Source organism: Notolepis coatsorum (genome assembly GCF_963971535.1).
Source record: "Notolepis coatsorum genome assembly, chromosome: 5".
NCBI classification, from domain to species: domain Eukaryota; kingdom Metazoa; phylum Chordata; class Actinopteri; order Aulopiformes; family Paralepididae; genus Notolepis; species Notolepis coatsorum.
In genome coordinates this window covers 92486368-92505927 of record NC_140169.1, presented here as the reverse complement: position 1 = coordinate 92505927, position 19560 = coordinate 92486368, and the positions used below count along the sequence as shown (strand labels likewise).

The window sequence follows — 19560 nt, the reverse complement described above, 5'->3', positions numbered from 1 at the left end:
TCGAACATGCGTTTGGATATCGACAGGTGGTGCAAAGAGTGCGAGCGGTGCATTGTGGCAAAGGCAGTACGGCCAACAGTCCGGACCACCATGGGACATCTAATGGCGTACAAGCCATTGGAGGTAATAGCCATTGATTTCACCACCTTGGAAAGGGCCAGTGATGGCAGAGAGAATATTCTGGTCATCACCGATGTCTTCTCCAAATTCAGCCAGGCGTATCCCACGTCTGATCAGAAGGCTCACACAGTGGTCAAGATCCTCACCGAAAAGTGGTTCTATACATACGGAGTGCCAAAACGGATTCACTCTGACCAAGGCCGCAACTTTGAAGGAGAGCTACTCAAGCGCCTCTGCCAGTTGTATGGCGTGTCAAAGAGCAGGAGCACCCCATACCACCCAGAGGGGAATGGACAATGCGAGAGATTTAATAGAACCATCTTCGATCTCTTGCGCTCCCTCCCAGAGGGGAAGAAACGAAAGTGGCCTCAAATGCTCCCTCAGCTACTATTCGCATACAATACCACTGCCCACCAGTCAACAGGCCACTCGCCCTACAAACTGATGTTTGGCCAGAAGCCCCAGCTGCCTGTCGATCTGCTTCTGGGTCAAACAGAGGAAGAACAGACGGCCACCAAACTGGAAGATTGGGTGACCAGACACCAAGATCACCTAGCCTCTGTCTATGTGAATGCCCGGAGGTATCTCGAGGCAGTTGCTACGTCCAGAGAGCACCGGTGGCCTGAGCCAAACCCACCCATCCTCTTAACAGGGACTTTAGTCTACAAGAAGAACCATGGAACAGGACGACGAAAAATCCAAGACATGTGGGAATCAACGGTCTACCAAGTCGTGGAATGTCTAGATAAGGCTGGCACCGTATACAAGATCCAGTCCCGAGACCACCCAGAGCAGCAGAAGAACATCCACCGCTCAGAATTGAGGCCGATCACAGCCAATGGAGCCCCGGTGTCCGAACCACTGACAGGGTTGATCCCGGCTAGGGCAAGGGACAGAGTGCCTTCACTAGAGTGGGAAATGGACGACAGCTTTCTGTCAGGAGCCCTGACCCCTCCTCTGAACCAGCAGCACCAGCAGCAAACGGAACTAGCACTAGAGCCCCAACTTCAAGAGACTGGCCCCGTATCAGCCCCCCTCCCCTTAGTCGAGGACTGCCCTGCCCCGCAGCTATCAGAATCACCCCCTTCCGCTGCCCCGCAGCCATCAGGACTAATGACCGGTTTGCAACCAGGACTGGCGGCTGGGAGACGGTCAAACAGAACCACGGCCGGTCAGCATTCTAACCCTTTCAACCTATATATACCCCGGCCTTTAGCCCCATTATCTCCAGCCGTTAATTCCCACCAAGTAGTCTTCAAGCCATGGGACAAAGATTAGGGTAAATTATGTTGCCGGGACGGCAACCTTTTAAAGTGGGGGTGTATGTAACCTGAGGTACACTAGGACCCAGGAGTTCTCTGGCCAGATACTGCTACTTTAGCCTTGAAAAGGGAAGTCCCGTGAGACTCACGTTTGTTCTCGTCAGCTGGCATACTCCAGGTGATTACAGGTGCAGAGGAGGTCGTGCTGCCCCACTGGTTTTCAAGACGGTTGCATGTGGCCAACCACCCTTGTGTCTGGGAGCACAGTTGCTGGCTGGCAATCAGGAGCTTGAGGCTGTACCGACACGGCGTGTAGGGCAGCCACTGTTTTTCCTCTTTTTAACTACTCTGTGCGTCAAGTGATTCCCTGTTTTAGAGTTTTTAATTCGTTTCCATTTTTACCTCTGTGCCATCTGACCGCTTTATTTTATTGTGTATTTTATCCAGCAGTGCAGTGATGTGTCATATTTATTAGACGTGCTGTGTGTGCTCTATAGAGGTGCAGTGTGGAGTTTGTGTGCAATCTTCTTTTTAATTATTAGTAATGGTGGTCTAGCTTGGTCCAGTTGTGTATGATCCCTTTTTAGTGTTTTTATTTAATAAAGTGTAAAATCTTGGGAATACAAAAACCTCTGTTGTACGCCTGTTCTTTTATTAGAAACCCGTTGTGGTCTGGGAACTCAGAACATAAATGTGTAACAATGAATGAGGGTCTCTCCCCTTAACAGAGAGTGGCGCAGTTTCTATATATTCAACAATTAAGGTTACATATAGAAAGTAGGTTAATAAGCTGCTTTTTTGTATCATAAATCGATCAATAGAGACCATATTATAACCCCAATTATCATATCATGGGATATCATTGGAAAGCCACACTCATCGGCTACAACCCTGTGTAAAGATTTTCGAGATCTCCCAATGATTGACGGAGCTAGAGCCCCGGGAGTCGGGGGTGGTAATGTGTACTTTTGCGTATTTTGGGGCACGCCTCACATATCGGCATGTAACTCGAGAACCGCTGAACGGATTTTGTCACCTGAAAAGGCAATTGACAGGCAACAAATAGGGCTTTAATTCTATCTATATATTCTATTAAAAGAAATGCACACCCGAGCCACTAGAGGTCGGCAAAGTTGCATGGCGAATCGTCCTCATGAAGGCCCACATGTGGATGTTAAGAGGTTAATGTTTTATTTTTTTTTATCAATTTTTTTTATTATTATTTACATGAAAACAAGACAACACAATAACCACAATAACAATACACAGAACTTCACAGGGAAATAACAGAAACAATAATAATACAGAAATAACAAATGATAAAGACAAAAAAGAAAACAGAGTACAACCTTTTAAAATTTAAAGGGGTACTATCTAATAAATGGCCTTTCCCTGTATTCAGCACCGTTTCCCGGCCGTGTGGCCCTATATTAATAAAACTTATATCTCTAATTCTCAAAAAGGCAAATTCTTCCTATTCACCTCACAACATTCACCCTCGCCGAGCTGAGTCATCACAAAATGTGCATATCAGTGATGTCAGAGATTTCCCAGCTGCATAACAATGTGGTAGATGCCACCGGGTCACACAGTGGTTGGAGCCCAGCCTCAAAACGGCCTACGGTCCTGAGGTAGAAAAACGCCGCTTTTGAGTACACGACTAGAAAAACAAACAATGAACCTTCTTGAAAAACAAAAACCTACAGAGGTGTTCCATAGACTTACAGGAACCGTGTAAAAGTGTCCAAATAGTGAAGAAATAGCTAAATAGCTCCCCCCCAATAAAATCCCCAGTTAAGGTCAAGAGGACAACACAAAAGACAAGACAGACAAGACATTTCCTCCTCCCCCTCCCACGAGACCGCCAGACTCCCCCGAACAAGCACCCCAACCCCGCTCAGCCGCACACGGCGGTTCTGACCTTCTCAGCTGCTGCGAACCACAGGTCAATCCCAGCCTGCCCCACCCCAATCACCCGCGCCGTGGATATCTCAAGATAAATCACATCCAACAGTGTTAGGGACCAGTTAATCACTGTGAGCTTCTCAGGCTCCTTCCATCTCAATGCTATTAGCTTATTCGCCGCTGTGACGCCCGCTAGGACAACCCTTTTTAGTTGTACGGACGCGGGTAGTGTTGTTATATCGTTCAGGAGTAGCGTAACAGCTGTGAATGGGATAGTTAAGCCACACAGATCTGAAAGTTTGTCCGTTATTGACCTCCAGAAGCGGGCTACTGGTGGGCAATCCCAGTACATATGCATATAAGTGCCAGTGGCCCTTTGAGAGCACAAAGTGCACCGAGAGTCGGTTACCAGTCCATAGCAAATAGCTTCCTAGGTGTAAGATAGGTCCTATGAATATAATTAAAATTAATTTGCTGGTGATTGGGGTTGCGGGAAGACAATGCCACATTTGCCCAAACATCATCCCAGTCAAACTCGGGGTCCAACTCCGGGATATCCCCACGCCAGATTGTATCCAATGATACATTTTTATACATGGATTGAATTAAGAGCGTATAAAAGTCTGAGACAAACCCTCTGGAGGTCGTCCTGTCCACTATGAGCCTGCCATGCGCCCTTAGTTGAAGGTAAAGAAAGAAGGACTCGCCGGGAAGATCATAAAATTCTTTTAAGTCCTGAAACGCAGGAAGGCCGTTCTTATCATAAATATCCTCCAGAGTATGAACTCCCCTCCTTTGCCAATGAGGAATACTAACTGGCTTGTGCCCAACAAGTAGTTGCTGGTTATTAAAAATTGGAGAGTCCAGGTGCCATGGGCATTTAACCGCACACGACTTCTGTACATTACGCCATGTTTGGATCACGTGAGTTATGATCGGTCCATACCTCAGTCGGCATTTCGAAATAGGGACAGTGGAGTACACTACATCCTGCAATCTTAGCGGTGAGACCGCCGCCGCTTCTAAGGAGCGCCAAGATACAGCATCTACAGGGTCTAGCCAGCACATCAGAGGTCTCAGTGAAAAGGACCAGAAATAAAGCTTAAAATCAGGGATTGCGAGGCCCCCATCTTGTTTTCTACGTTGAGTAGTAGCTCTTTTGATTCTCGGGCGTTTGTTATTCCAGATAAACTTAGATACCATCGATTGTACCTTGCGCCAGTGGTCTATTGGAGGGGGCAGGGGGAGCATTGAGCTAACAAAATGTATCCTAGGCAGGACGTTCATTTTGATTATGGAAGCCCGGGCTTGTAAGGAGTTAGGAAGGGATGACCATCTGTCTAGATCCTGGCGTATTTTATCATAAGTACCTGTGAAGTTGTACTTAGTAGTTTGACTTAGCGGGGGGAATATCTCTATACCTAAGTATTTAAAATGTTCCACTATGGGGATATCAGCTGGTAGTCGCACCGCCTTGGCCAGCTCATTAAGAGGTAGGCAGGCTGATTTGTTCCAGTTAATCTTAAAGCCTGACAATTTACCAAAGTCGTCGATTATTCCCAGTAATTTTGTGGCCGACTGGGAGGGGTCATCCATAAAAATCAGTAGGTCATCTGCATAGAGAGCAATTTTGTGTGGTGTATTATTGACCATTATGGGGACGATGTCCTCCGATTGCCTAATAAATTGAGCCAATGGTTCGAGGGAAAGCGCGAATAGTCCTGGGCTCAGAGGACAACCCTGTCTAGAAGATCTGGAGACTGGAAAAAGTGTGGAACAGTTTTTGCCTGTCAGTATCATTGCCGACGGCGAGGCATACAGGACTTTAATCATATGAATAAAATTCTTTCCAAGACCCATAACCTCAAGTACTTTCCACAGGTATGACCATTCTAGTCTGTCAAACGCCTTCATGGTATCCAAGGACAGAACTGTGGACGGAACTGTATTGTCTTTACTGTTATCGACTACATGCAACAGCCTCCTAAGATTATCTGCAGCCAGGCGCCCCGGGATAAAACCAGTTTGATCGCAGTGTACCAATACCATCATAAACCTCTGCAGGCGGCGGGCCAGCACCTTGGCAAACACTTTTAGATCGGCCCGAGAAGACTCAAGGGCCTAGAGCTACCACAATCATTGGGATCTTTATCCTTCTTGAGAAGTAAAGAAATCAATGCCATGTTGACATCTCTTGAGAACTCCCCTTGTTCGATAGCGTAATTGATCATATCGAGCATCAATGGACCCAGTTGGTCCCAGAAAGCTAAATATACCTCGGGTGGAATCCCATCCCAGCCTGGTGCCTTACCCCTTTGCATTTCAGCAATCGTCTCCCTAAGTTCCATAAGAGTGATCGGTTTCCCCAGTTCCTTAGCCTCTTCCTCAGAAATGTGGGGTATCTCAAGCCCGCCAATGAACGATTCAAATTTAGAGTTATCGAAATTAACCTCTGAGCTATATAACTGTGAGTAAAACTCTTTAAAAGTGTCGTTGATCTTTTTCGAATCAGTAGTGACTGTTCCCTGTCGCGTCTTGATCGAAGGGATAACCGAGAAATGATCATTCGAGCGTATTTTCATTGCCAACAGATGGCTAGACCTGGAACCGTGAAAGTAATAATTTTGCCTTGTCCTATGTATCAAGAACTCAGACTGTTGTTTAAGTATGGAGTTTATTTCTTTCTTGACTATCTTACGGTGTGTGTTTAGTCGTTCATTATAGTTAGTTTGCAAAGATGCGTATAGGTCCGCGTATAATGTTTCCAGTCCTTCTAGTTTTTTTGACCGGGATTTACGCAAATTGGAGGCGAAAAGTGTGACATGACCCCTGATAAATCCCTTCAATGCGTTCCACAGGACCCTAGGGTCTTCGACCGTGCCGACATTGATCTGCAAGAATTCAACTAGTTTACTCCTGAACTCAGTACAGAAATCATCGTTCTTTAATAAGGTTGAGTTAAAACTAGGGATGTCCGATATTATCGGCCGACCGATATTATCGGCCGATATCGGCAGTAAAATGTGATATCGGAAAATATCGGTATCGGTTTAAAAAAAGAAAAAAACAATAACAATATTTGTTATATATATATCCAGTGAAATTATTAGTTACCTGAAATTATTAGGTTTTTTGGGAGGGGAACCCCTGCATATATCGGTATCGGTTGATATCGGTTGATATCGGTATCGGAAATTAAGAGTTGGACAATATCGGAATATCGGTATCGGTAAAAAAGCCAATATCGAGCATCCCTAGTTAAAACGCCACCTGGGAGCTCTCGTGGAGAGCCTGCCAAAGGTTGCCATAAGGAAAATCCCCTTGTGGTCCGAGAGAGCTAGGGGAACCAATGAGACGTCGAAACTATCAAACATATTAGGGGACGCGAATGCATAGTCTATTCGAGAGAAGGTTTTGTGTCTGGCTGACAGGTGAGAGTAATCCTTGAGGGTGGGATTGGATATGCGCCAGAGGTCTGCGAGCCCCGTGTCCTGGGCCCACATCCTGAGGGCCTTAGAGGACCGTTTTTGGTCGCTTGTTTCAGAGGACCCGGACCTATCCATCTCCGCATCCCAGCACGCATTAAAATCGCCACCCACAATGAGAGCGTATCCAGTAAGTTCCAACATATTCTTCGTGATTGTATTATAGAACGCTGAATCAAATGTGTTAGGGGCATACAATGCTATTATTGCCATCTTCCTATGAGAAAACTCAACTTTTGCTATAGTAATCCTTCCCTCCGTGTCCGACCACACATCCAGGACTTTGATATCAAGGTTACGTCTTGTAACTATGACGACTCCTTTTGTCTTATTGTCGGCTGAGGATGAGGAGATAACGTGATATTGTCGATTTGCTAGCCTTGACACATTACCCACCAATAAATGCGTCTCACTAAGGAGAGCAATGTCAATATTTCTTCTCTTCAATAACCAAAGGACAATGGCACGCTTGTGTGGGGCATTAAGACCCCCTGCGTTCCAAATTAAAATATTCAATTTAGCCATGGTCGAATTTGTCTAAATGCGTGGAGAACATACCAGTGCAGGACAGAGGCGCTGATCCAGGCGGGCCCAGACGGTCAATCCCAAGAGTTCAGAGGAGGAACAATTACACACATATAGGACAACAGTACAGAAAACACAGAAAAATACCACCCCAGTTACAACCCCCCCTACTTCTACTCTATACCCTAACCCACCCATCCTAATATTAACCCCCCTATATGACCCTCCACTAAGGATGGTCATCTTCCTATCGTTTCCCACTGGAATCATGGATCCAATAAGACGCTCTCCACTCAGACCCCCTCTCTAGATAAACCCCTGATTAAACCCCCCACTAGTCCAATAAACAAAAATAAAAATAAAATAAAAAATAAAATAAAGTTATTGGTCGAAAACAAACGTGAGCCTTGGCCCTAACATGAGCCAACTATAAGGGAAAAATGTGCTATTATTATATAATAACTCAACATCATCCCTGTAACCAACTACTTCCGAATCTGCGTATCAACGTCGCAATGCTATAGCACAAATGGATAAAAGAAAATTAAAAAAATTAAAGCATACCAGAAGATAGTCTAAGGCAGGACCCGATCACAGTTAAATTGTGCAAACAGATGTCATTTAAACAGCAACAATAAAAAGAAAAAGGGGTTATTGGTCAAGGTGCAAGCATTTCACAGTCCCTCAGGTCAGGCACAAAGGCTGGAATGACATAATCCTATATAAGAATAGAAGTAAACACCTTCATTAACCCGGAGGTAGTAATAAGCTATACCTGACACAACCTGTTATTATATATTACATATATATACATAACCGACCTTCAACGACCGGAGCCTAAGGCTCAAAAACAGCCAAACCCCGTCTAGACAAGGAAAACAAGACCTAGAAACACAACAAAACAGATCAACCGAAGGTGTTACTAGCTAAAACAAACGTGAGCCTTGGCCCTAATATGAGCCAACTATAAGGGAAAAATTAGCTATTATTATATAATAACTCAACGCCATCCCTGTAACCAACTACTTCTGAATCTGCGTATCAACGTCGCAATGCTATAGCACAAATGGATAAAAAAATTTAAATTAAAAATAAAGCATACCAGAAGATAGTTAGGGCAGGACCCAATCACAGTTAAATTGTGCAAACATATGCCACTTAAACAGCAACAACAGCCAAAATACGTAAACATTAACGGGTCTCGAATGACTCGGTGCGGGCGATAGACATAGCATGCTAGTTAGCCCGAGGCTAGCGCGTAAGCTAGTGATGAAACCAGCCAGCACGCTAGTATCTGTTATGTACATTGTCCAGCTAGCTCGCTAGCTTTCATAGAGGCGACACACACGTACGACCATGAGGTCAGCATTAGCAAGTAACAGAAGTCATTGGGATGCCCCGTTAGTTTGGATGGGCAATGGCCAGTTAGCCTGTTTGGGCATGACAATAAACATTTGTGAGTAGTCCGCCCTATCAATGTATTTAGGCCCACATCGCCACGTCACTCACCACACACAGTTATCAAGCTACGGTCTCGGCTATCCCCCCGAGATATTCCTTCGCTTTAGCCAACGACCAAAATGATCGACGATCATCGCCCTTACACAGCACAGATAATCTCGCGGGGGAGAATAGCGTAGGCCTCAGGCCCAATTTCCATAGCTTGGCCATGACCACTTTGTATTCGCCTCTCTGTGCTTGAACCTCCGGCGTAAAGTCTTCGAAAATGGCCACTTTGTGATTGCCGAGATCGAGTTCACCCCTCCTGGCACGGGCCGACCGCATGATGAGCTCCCTCTGTTGTAGCCTGTTTAGCTTAACAATGATGGGCCTCGGCTCCTTGTTCACTCCAGGACTGGTCTTGCCCGCTCTGTAGGCTGACTCGCACATGGGTGGGCTGGGGAGGACATTCTCCCCCAGTATTTTCTGCAACAACTCCGGCATAGTCTCCGAGAGACGACCTCCCTCACTGCCCTCCGGGACACCAACGATCCTGATGTTTTTTTTTTTTTTTTTTTATTTATTGATCTTTTTCCCCCTCCATTTTCCTCCGATTTTCTCCAATCCCAATGTTAGTCGTATGCCAATTCCCAATCCCCTTCCTGGTCGCTGCGCACTTACCCCCCACAGTCGGTCTGGGAGAGTGGAGGCTACCACGTGCTTCCTCCGACACACGTCCAGCCAATCACCGCTTCTTTTCACCTGGCAGCGCGGATATTCTCTGAGAGGGCGTAGCGTGTGGAAGGATCACACTATCCCACTCAGGTCCCATCCGCGCTTAGCAGGCGCCCCGACCGAACTGTAGGAGTCGCTGTTTACAACGACCCGGACCCACCCCGCCAGCTTCTCCCACCCTCTAATACTGCCAATTGTATTAGTGTGAACGGCCAGCCAAGCTGGTGACAACCCCGGAGCTGTGAGCTGGATTCGAACAGGCGAATCCTAGCGTCTCCGGGGTTGGTGACGAACGCAATCTCCGCTACGCCACCTAACCGCCCACACGATCCTGATGTTGTAACGTCTCTCCCGGGACTGCATTTCCACAATTACCGACTGTAGTTTGGCAACGTCAGCCTGCCTAGCCAGCAGGGAGCTCTCCAGACACGCCATCCTCTCGCCCTGTTGTGAGGCCTCTGTCGTTAGCGAGGCTAGTTCGTTAGCATTAGCCGTGGAGGCAGCGTGTAGCGACTCCATCTTCTCTCTCAACGGGTCGACCGCCAATCTAATTTCCTCTGTCATTGCCCGATGAAGGGTATCAAAAAATTCCGCCTGTGCTTTCCTTTGTGTTTCAGCGAAGCGTACCTCAAAGTCTGCATGGAGTTTGGTCATGACCGAGAGAACAGCTTCACTTATTTCACTGATTCCGGGCGAAGGCGAGGACAGATTCGGTGACAGTCTGCCGGCTGGCGTGCTCATGGCTCGGGTCTCCATTAACACCGCAAAAAGTTGAAAAAAGTCGACGAAAGTAGTTGATACTCGACGACTCAACAAGAAAACCAATAACAAATCAAAATAAAATAAAGACTAATGGGGAGAAAAGTGTATTTTTGCACGATAGTAGGGAGCTCTCGTGAAACACGTCCTACTCCATGAATGCCTGGCTCCGCCCTCAAGAGGTTAATGTTTTTTATTTAATTTTTTGTAGCCAAGAGTAAAGACCATAACCCTATCAAAACAGTAGTCAAAGTGTATATTTTCATTTTTACCGATGTTTTATACGATTTATCGGAAATACGAATTTATCGAAAAAATGCTAATTATATAAATGTTATCGTAAAACCGCAAGGAAATGACTAAATCCAGATTAAACCCTGCCATTGGAAAGAGGAGCCTTTTCCCTATCCATAGATGTATGATTTGGCCATAATAAGGTCAAGGTCAAGTTCAAGGTCAAATATGAATTCATAATTAAAATCGATTATCATTTATTACTGTATCTACAAATCCTTCTGTTTAATCATCTTCCCTTTATTCACTCCCTTCTCTTTTTAAGATTATTGTCCGCCATCTTGCTTTCATTTCTAAAACCACAAACGGCGGAGTGATTGTAATTCGGTTGCGGGCGGGTTCTGGGATCACGAGCGTGGGTTATATAAGAAATAACCACGTCTAACTTGACCGTTTCAGCCAATCAGAATCGAGAAATGTGCATGCCATTGTATGAACTTTATTTAAATCTTTTAGTTTTTGGTCAGATGCGTGGTTTGGAGTTGAGTGCGGATAGGAGGTGGAGGGGTTGCTATTGCTGACCACACCTCAGACTCTGCTAAGAGAGGTCTGGAGAAATGCACGGCACAATAAGTTACTAAACTCCAATGCATCAGACCAAAACAAAACAAAAAATGTAAACAAAGTGCAATATCAAGCTGGGATCTTTGCCTTTTGCCTAGAGGTCGCTGTTTAACAGCATTATAGATTATACCTTTAATGGGTTAGTGCAGGCGTTCATTTCCAGTGTTTTTGAGGTGTTGTTTTATTCTACGAATACCAAAGAAAAAAGAAAATGAAATCTCTTGGTGTTTTGGTGTGTTTCCCTGCAGGAGGCTCCCTGGCCCACAGTCTGGCCATCATGACGGATGCAGCCCACCTGCTGACAGACCTGGGCAGCATGATGGTCAGCCTCTTCTCCCTCTGGATCTCCTCCAGACCACCGACCAAGACCATGACCTTTGGATGGCATAGATCAGGTCAGTACCCTGGATGGAGGGAGAGATGGATGGATGGAGGGATGGATGGATGGATGGAGGGATGGATGGATGGATGGATGGATGGATGGATGGATGGATGGATGGATGGATGGATGGATGGATGGATGGATGGATGGAGGGATGGATGGATGGATGGATGGATTGAGGGATGGATGGATGGATGGATGGATGGATGGATGGATGGATGGATGGATGGATGGAGGGATGGATGGGTGGGTGGATGGATGGATGGATGGATACACTGTAACACGCAACACTTTGATGAATATTGTTACTCAGCTGATAGAGTTGTACCCTTCCTGATGACCTGTCATACAGAACTTGTAAGTCGCTTTGGATAAAAGCGTTAGCTAAATGACTAAATGTAAATGTAAATGTAAATTGATGGGTGGACTGGATGGTGGGAGGGATGGATGGATTCGAGACTTTGCGCCTCCTGGTGGCATATAACAGAACAGCAACCTGGTTCCAAATTCCAAATTATGAATAAAGATTGAATGAAAAACATGAATGAACGTATGGATTGTGACGGATCTGGTGGCAATTCAATGACTAGTCTATTCTATTCTATACAGCAAAGAATTGGTTAATTCGACTTAGGACACTATTCTATTCTACTCCATTCTGTGTTATTGTATTGTATTGTATTCTGTTTGTGTTCTGCCTGCCCCTCCCCCGTCTCCCAGAGATCCTCGGAGCACTCGTCTCCGTCATGTCCATCTGGATCGTAACGGGCGCTCTGGTCTACTTGGCCATCGAGAGGATCGTACGCAACGACTATGAGATCGATGGTCACGTGATGCTGATCACCTCTGGGTGTGCTGTCATCGTCAACATTGTGTGAGCGCTTCACCTCTATCATGTATAGCCCGATCTCGCCTCACATAATGTAAATAAAGTACTTATCGACCGCAGGAAAAAAGGTACATAATTTGTCCATTATGTTATAGACGTATTTACGCAAATGTACAATGTTTACATATTACAAATAAGTACATAATTACATATTACAATTCTTTTCACTTTTAATGTTTTCAGAAAATGTTTGAGTTCCCCTGCTGGGGAACATACTTTTTACCCAGGACACTCACATGGGAGGCAAGTGCCTTTACCGCAAAACTACCAAGACACACTTTTCTGATAGCCTCGCCAAAACCCTAACCATAACCTTAACCTTAACCTTCTATTTTAACCATAAACATTAAACGTTAAAACTATCCATCATCATAGTATTGCTGTGTATTTAAGCATTACATCACGCGCAGGAGTGGTTTGTGAACAATAAACCATGCCTAGGGGTGGTCGTTAGACCCCCCTAGGCATGGTTTATTGTTCACAAATCACGACTGCAAGTGGTGTAAAGCTTTTATACAACTGCCACATTCATCCAACCTTATTTCTATACAATAAACACACATTAATCGAAGATTTATTGAAAAAACCATGCGCCAGAAAAAGTAGTTCCCACAACTACAAAAAAGACAATTTGCCTCCATGTGGAAGCAGATCGGAAGTGCATCCAACCAACTAACACATCCAACTGTGTATTATTGGAATGATTGAGAGAAGTTGCCTCATGTGGAAGCAGCTTGAAGTGCATCCAACCAACTAACACATCCAACTGTGTATTATTGGAATGATTGATTGAAAATTTTATTACCAGATGCAGAATGGGTACAATACAGTACGGCTCAATACACACAATTGTTAAGGGAATGCAGACCTACTTTCCATAGAACTTCATTCTTAGATGCTTCTATAGAAAGTAGGTAAAACAAATTAAAACGTTTTCTTTGCCCTATAGGAAAAAAACGTCTTCTTCGCCCTATTCTTTTATTTATTTTTTTAAACCTACTGTAGAGGGCCTAAACTTAACCAGTTGGAAACCAAGCGTACAGTAATAAAATTAGCAATCAATCAATCAATCAATCAACTCAATAGGCCATGCTCACTTAGAACAGCGCAGCACCCAGCTCTCTCTCAGTCTGACTACCCCCCGCGTTGCAGGCAGAGTGTGTGTGTGCGTGTGTGTTTGTGGGGGGGGTGTGTGGCGGTGGGTGGAGACTAGAGCGAGCGATGACAGTCGAAAGGAAAAAGTAATTTAAAAAAAATTGAAAATTAATCAATCAATCAATCCGCGATTTTTCTTTTGTTACAGAATGATTCAAGACCCATCAATTACATCATCCAACATTGTTTAAACGACTAAGACATTCGCTGTGACAGAATCGCTTGATATTTAGTCGTTTAGTCACTATTAACATATCCATTTGTAAAGATTATTGTCCACCTTCTTGTGATCCGGCGGATTGATGTGATGTGATTCGGTTGTGGGCGGGTCCTGGGCCAGCAAGCGTGGACTGATCGCAATACATACGTGTAAATGGACTGTTTCAGCCAATCAGAATCGAGAAATTTGCATGCCGTTGTATAAGTATCAGCACTAACCCGTGACCACAATCATTGTTGGTTGGACTCCCGGTCGTAGTGAGACCTTTGCAGATACAAAACGTTAATATATTACTTATACAATATGTAAATATATTACTTATACAATATGTAAATACATTATTTATGGCTATAACATAACATACATTATGTACCTTTTTTGTGGTCAATTTGTATTTTATTTACATTTTACGATGTGACCGTGAGTGACATTTGCTATTGTAGGCCGACCCTCCATATCTGGCAAAAAGTGTTACTTATTCTCTCTCCTCTCCCTTCTCTCTCTCTCTCTCAACTCCCTTCTCTCTCCACTCCCTTCTCTCTCCACACCCTTCTCTCTCCACACCATTATCTCTCTCTGCACTCCCCTCTCTCTCCACTCCCTCCTCTCTCTGTCTCCCTCTTTTTCCTTCCTCTCTCTGTCTCTCCTCTCTCTCCACTCCCTTCTCTCTCTCCACTCCCTTTTCTCTCTCCACTCCCTTCTCTCTCTCCACTCCCTTCTCTCTCTCCTCTCCCTTCTCTCTCTCCTCTCCCATCTCTCTCCACTCCCTTCTCTCTCTCCTCTCCCATCTCTCTCCACTCCCTTCTCTCTCTCCACTACCTTCTCTCTCTCCACTCCCTTCTCTCTCCACTCCCTTCTCTCTCTCTCCACTCCCTTCTCTCTCTCCTCTCCCATCTCTCTCTCCACTCCCTTCTCTCTCTTCACTCCCTTCTCTCTCTCCACTCCCCCTCTCTCTCCACTCCCTTCTCTCACTCCTCTCTCTCCACTCCCTTCTCTCTCTCCACTCCCACTCTCTCTCCACTCCCTTCTCTCTCTCCACTCCCCCTCTCTCCCCACTCCCGTCCTCTCTCTCTCTCTCTCTCTCTCTCTCTCTCTCTCTCTCTCTCTCTCTCTCTCTCTCTCTCTCTCTCTCTCTCTCTCTCTCTCTCTCTCTCTCTATCTCTCTCTCTCTCTTTCTCTCTCTCTTCCAGTATGGCCTACATCCTGCATCATTCTACCACCTTCCATTCCCACGGTGCCGGCTATCACCAGATTGATGAGAATGGTCAGAGTCCGGTGGGTCACGGCCACTCCCACGCGTTGCTTGGTAGCCATGGCAACACCAGCGTGCGCGCAGCCTTCATCCACGTGGTTGGAGACCTGCTGCAAAGTGTAGGGGTCATGATCGCCGCCATCATCATCTACTTCCGGGTCAGTCACTTATCATACTGTTTCCACTTCTGTGTCAGTCAGTTATCTCTTAACGTTCGACGTACCGTATACGGTACACCACGCCCGTGCGAGGGATGCGCGTGTGTCGTGTTACTTTGCTCTCCTCTGTCGGCTCCAGGCTGCATTCTTTGCTGATCATCCAATACACCGTTCGAAAGTTGAATTTGCCGCATTTCGTCCTTGTTCACTTACGTGCCTTTTTGAAACACGTCCGCATGAAGATGCACATAATGTGTCCTTCGCTGGAGAAGACAAGGGAGGAAACAATACAGTGAGGGCTTCCTCTGTGCGTTTCTTACGGCTTTAGAACGGCCTTAAATATGGTGACAATCTTTCAGCATGTGGGTCACAGAGGAGTTAAGGACAGAGGGCGGGAAGCTTTAAACCTTTGGAATGGACCCAGTATATAGTGTTGCGTCGATGTGGTGTCAGTTATACACCATGTTTACATAACACTTGTTGCTTCCATTTCCATCGTCATTGACTTTAAATAAGAAAAATGTGTGCTGAGAGGAACCTTTTGGATTTATATTAGCTGATGACTGTTGCAGTTTGTGCACTAAGAGTTAATGCAAGCTGTTGCTGCTGCAGCCTGTCTGGCATCGCCCGCAGTGTTCTGCTGTGTTTAGACTCTCAGAGCTCACCATCTGACATACCTCTCCTCTCTCTCCTCTCTCACTCCATCCTCTCCTTCTCTCTCCTCTCTCACGTCATCCTCTCCTTCTCTCTCTCCTCTCTCACTCTACCCTCTCCTTCTCTCTCTCCTCTCTCACGTCATCCTCTCCTTCTCTCTCTCCTCTCTCACGTCATCCTCTCCTTCTCTTTCTCATCTCTCACTCCACCCTCTCCTTCTCTCTCTCCTCTCTCACTTCATCCTCTCCTTCTCTTTCTCATCTCTCACTTCGTCCTCTCCTTCTATCTCTCACTCCACTCTCTCCTCTCTCACTCCATCCTCTCCTTCTCTCTCCTCTCTCACTCCATCCTCTCCTTCTCTCTCTCCTCTCTCACTCCATCCTCTCCTTCTCTCTCCTCTCTCACTCCATCCTCTCCTTCTCTCTCTCCTCTCTCACTCCACTCTCTCCTCTCTCACTTCATCCTCTCCTTCTCTTTCTCCTCTCTCACTCCACTATCTCCTCTCTCACTCCATTCTCTCCTCTCTCACTCCACTCTCTCCTCTCTCACTCCATTCTCTCCTTCTCTCTCCTCTCTCACTCCATCCCCTCCTCTCTCACTGCATCCTCTCCTTCTCTCTTTCCTCTCTCACTCCATTCTCCTTCTCTCTCCTCTCTCACTCCACTCTCTCCTCTCTCACTCCATTCTCTCCTTGCTCACTCCATCCTCTCCTCTCTCACTCTATTCTCTCCTTCTCTCTCTCCTCTCTCACTCTATTCTCTCCTTCTCTCTCTCCTCTCTCACTCCATTCTCTCCTTCTATCTCTCCTATCTCACTCAATTATCTCATTATCTCTCTCCTCACTCCATTCTCTGTTCCTATTATCCCCTGTCACTCATTTCTCTCCCTCTCTTGGCCCTTAAATCCTTCCACACATCTTCCTCCATCACACTCTCCCCCCCCCTACACCCTCTCTCTCTCTCTCTCTCTCTCTCTCTCTCTCTCTCTCTCTCTCTCTCTCTCTCTCTCTCTCTCTCTCTCTCTCTCTCTCTCTCTCTCTCTCTCTCTCTCTCTCTCTGTGCATGCTGGAAGTGAGATTGGAGAGTGGAGGTTGGAGGTGTGTGGAGGTAGAGTGAGTTTTTTTTCTATCTTTATCTATCTAATTTGTAAATTTATGTATGGGATATTGTATTATAGTGTAGTGTTAGTTTGCTGTGTGTTTTGGTGTGTACAGGGTTAAGTGTGCTACTGGCTGGCGTGAGACGTCAGTATGGATTTTTACAGACTCGGTAGAAAGCATGGCGTTAAAATATATGTTCCTAATGTGTCCGTAGAGGACTGCAGCTTGGCAGTGGCGGAAATTGTTGGGCATAAAAGTATTAAATCAGCTGCGAGAATGAACGGTGGAGTGGTGATTTTTCTTGATTCTTTGGACAAGGTGCATATGGTAGTACAATTAGGGATTAGTGTTGATGGCGCATTTCTTGCCGTGGAGCCTCTCTCCACACCAGGCAGAAAGGTCTTTATTTCCAACATTCCACCGTTCATCAGTGACGAACTATTGATAAGTCAACTAGCACGACATGGGAGGATAATTTCCCTGATAAGGAAAATGTCGTCGGGATGTAAATCTCCGCTTTTTAAGCATGTTGTCTCACATAGGCGACTGATTCTAAACAACAGTGGAGAAGAGCTTGATTTGGTTTTCAAGATAAAAGTTGACGAGTTTGATTATGTGGTTTTTGTGAATTCTGGAAACTCTGGAAAGTGTCAAGTCAAATCAAATCAAATCAAATAAAATTTATTTATAGGGCCCGACAACACACGTTAATGTCCCCATGGGCCGTACAGGTCTTCTTTAAACAAGTCAAGAAGACAACATAACAATAAGTCAAGAACAGAACAAGAACACCATAGGGTCCAAACATTTTTTAGATGAATGCAAATAAATGAAAGAATGCAAGCACTCCCAGACATACCCCACGCGAAGGTAAGGAAAAACTCACTAAAACCTAACAATAGGGAAAAAAAGCTCCACAGGCAATGTGGAGGAGAGAAACCTTAGAAGGGCCGTTCAAGGGGGGATCTCCCTTCTTAGATGTCGGTGATAGTAGTGTTGCAGACGGACAGTTGGTAAGCATGCACTCATGTGTGTGGTGAAACACAGATGAGTGCATGCAATAGCAACTGTACATTTTGAAAAATTAAAGATAGAGCTAATAGCGATAGCAACTGAACATTTTGAAAGATTAAAGATAGAGTTGATAGCGGATCTATTTGAGGCACAGGGGCGGCGCAAGAGGGTCACGTCCTCCCCGTCTTAGTCACGGGACATTCAACACTCCGGTCGTTGCTCAGGGACAGCCGGAGACAGGGGGAAGGGGGGTGGCGCAGAGAGGGTCGCGAACTCCCCGACATCATCGCGGGACATCCGGCACTCCGGTCACCACTACGAGACCTCCGGAGACAGGGGGGCACGCAGAGGGGGTCGCAATCTCAAGTCAAGAGATTTATTTGTCACGGCATACAAGTATACAATGAAATGCGGGTGGTCTTGCCCGCAACGATGTGCAAATAACATATAATAGAATCAACATTGTGCAATAAACAAGTAACATTGTGCAATAAACAAGTAACATGTTAGGGCATATCGGTATATGTACATAAGTTATTTACAGAGCATGGAGGACATACTAGGTCCTTTGGTAGTGTCTTTCTGTACATGCTAATTTATACAATCTCCGGTTATACTATACTATTTTTAAAGTGACCTTTCCTTAGTGGCCATAAGTGTGGGCGTGTGCAGCATGAGTGTGTGCTTGCTCATGTTAAAGTGGCTGCTAGTGTGTGAGCGCGTACAGTGTGTGTGTTGTGTGTGTGCTCATGTGTGCTTGTGTGTGGAGAGTTCAGTGTTCAGGGCTCTGATGGCCTGGGGGAAGAAGCTGAGCCGAAGTCTCTCTGTCCTAGCAGCTGGTGTTCGCAGGCGTCTGCCTGACCTGAGCAGCATGAACAGGCTGTTGTTGGGGTGGTGTGGGTCTTTCATTATTCTGCAGGCTCTGGATTTGCACCTCTTGTTGTATAAAACCTGCAGGGGTGGTAGTGCAATACCCGTGGTACGCTCGGCTGAGCGCACCACTCTCTGTAGGGCCTTCTTGTCCTGTGCCGTGCTGTTTCCATACCAGGCAGTGATGTTTCCAGTCAAGATGCTCTCTACAGCTCCGGAGTAGAAGGACTGGAGTATCTTCCCAGATACTCTGAACTTCCTTAACTGTCTCAGGTGGTAGAGGCGTTGCTTCGTCTTTTTTACGACTGAGTCTATGTGTGTTGTCCATGTCAGATCCTCTGCGATGTGGACCCCCAGGTACATAAAGCTGCTCACCCTGTCCACGGTAGCCCTGTTAATCCTCAGTGGTGTGTGTGTCTCCTGCTGTCCTCTCCTATAATCCACGATCAGCTCCTTGGTTTTACCAATGTTCAGGAGCAGGCTGTTGTCCTGGCACCAGTGTTCCAGTACCTCAACCTCCTCCCGGTAGGCCTTCTCGTCGTTGTCCGAGATCAGCCCCACCACCACTGTGTCGTCCGCAAACTTCACTATGGAGTTGGAGCTGAACTTGGCCACACAGTCATGTGTGTATAGTGAGTACAGCAGGGGGCTCAGAACACAGCCCTGGGGGGACCCGATGCTCAGGGTGATGGTGTTGGAGGTCTGACCCCCCACCCTGACCGCCTGGGGCCTTTCACTCAGAAAGTCCAGTATCCAGGCGCTCAGAGCGGAGCTCAGA

General features: G+C 46.0%; 1 protein-coding gene across 1 annotated transcript in view; it reads left to right on the top strand.

Annotated features, from left to right (window-relative positions):
• slc30a2 (solute carrier family 30 member 2) overlaps window positions 1–19560 on the top strand; it is a gene marked incomplete at both ends in the record, with an annotated part of 72610 nt that overhangs the window by 39392 nt on the left and 13658 nt on the right. The window contains 3 exons of the mRNA XM_084313778.1: window positions 11338–11484; window positions 12192–12345; window positions 14926–15145. Coding sequence (XP_084169904.1) covers window positions 11338–11484; window positions 12192–12345; window positions 14926–15145 — 521 coding nt within the window. The remainder of the gene's footprint in view (window positions 1–11337; window positions 11485–12191; window positions 12346–14925; window positions 15146–19560) is intronic.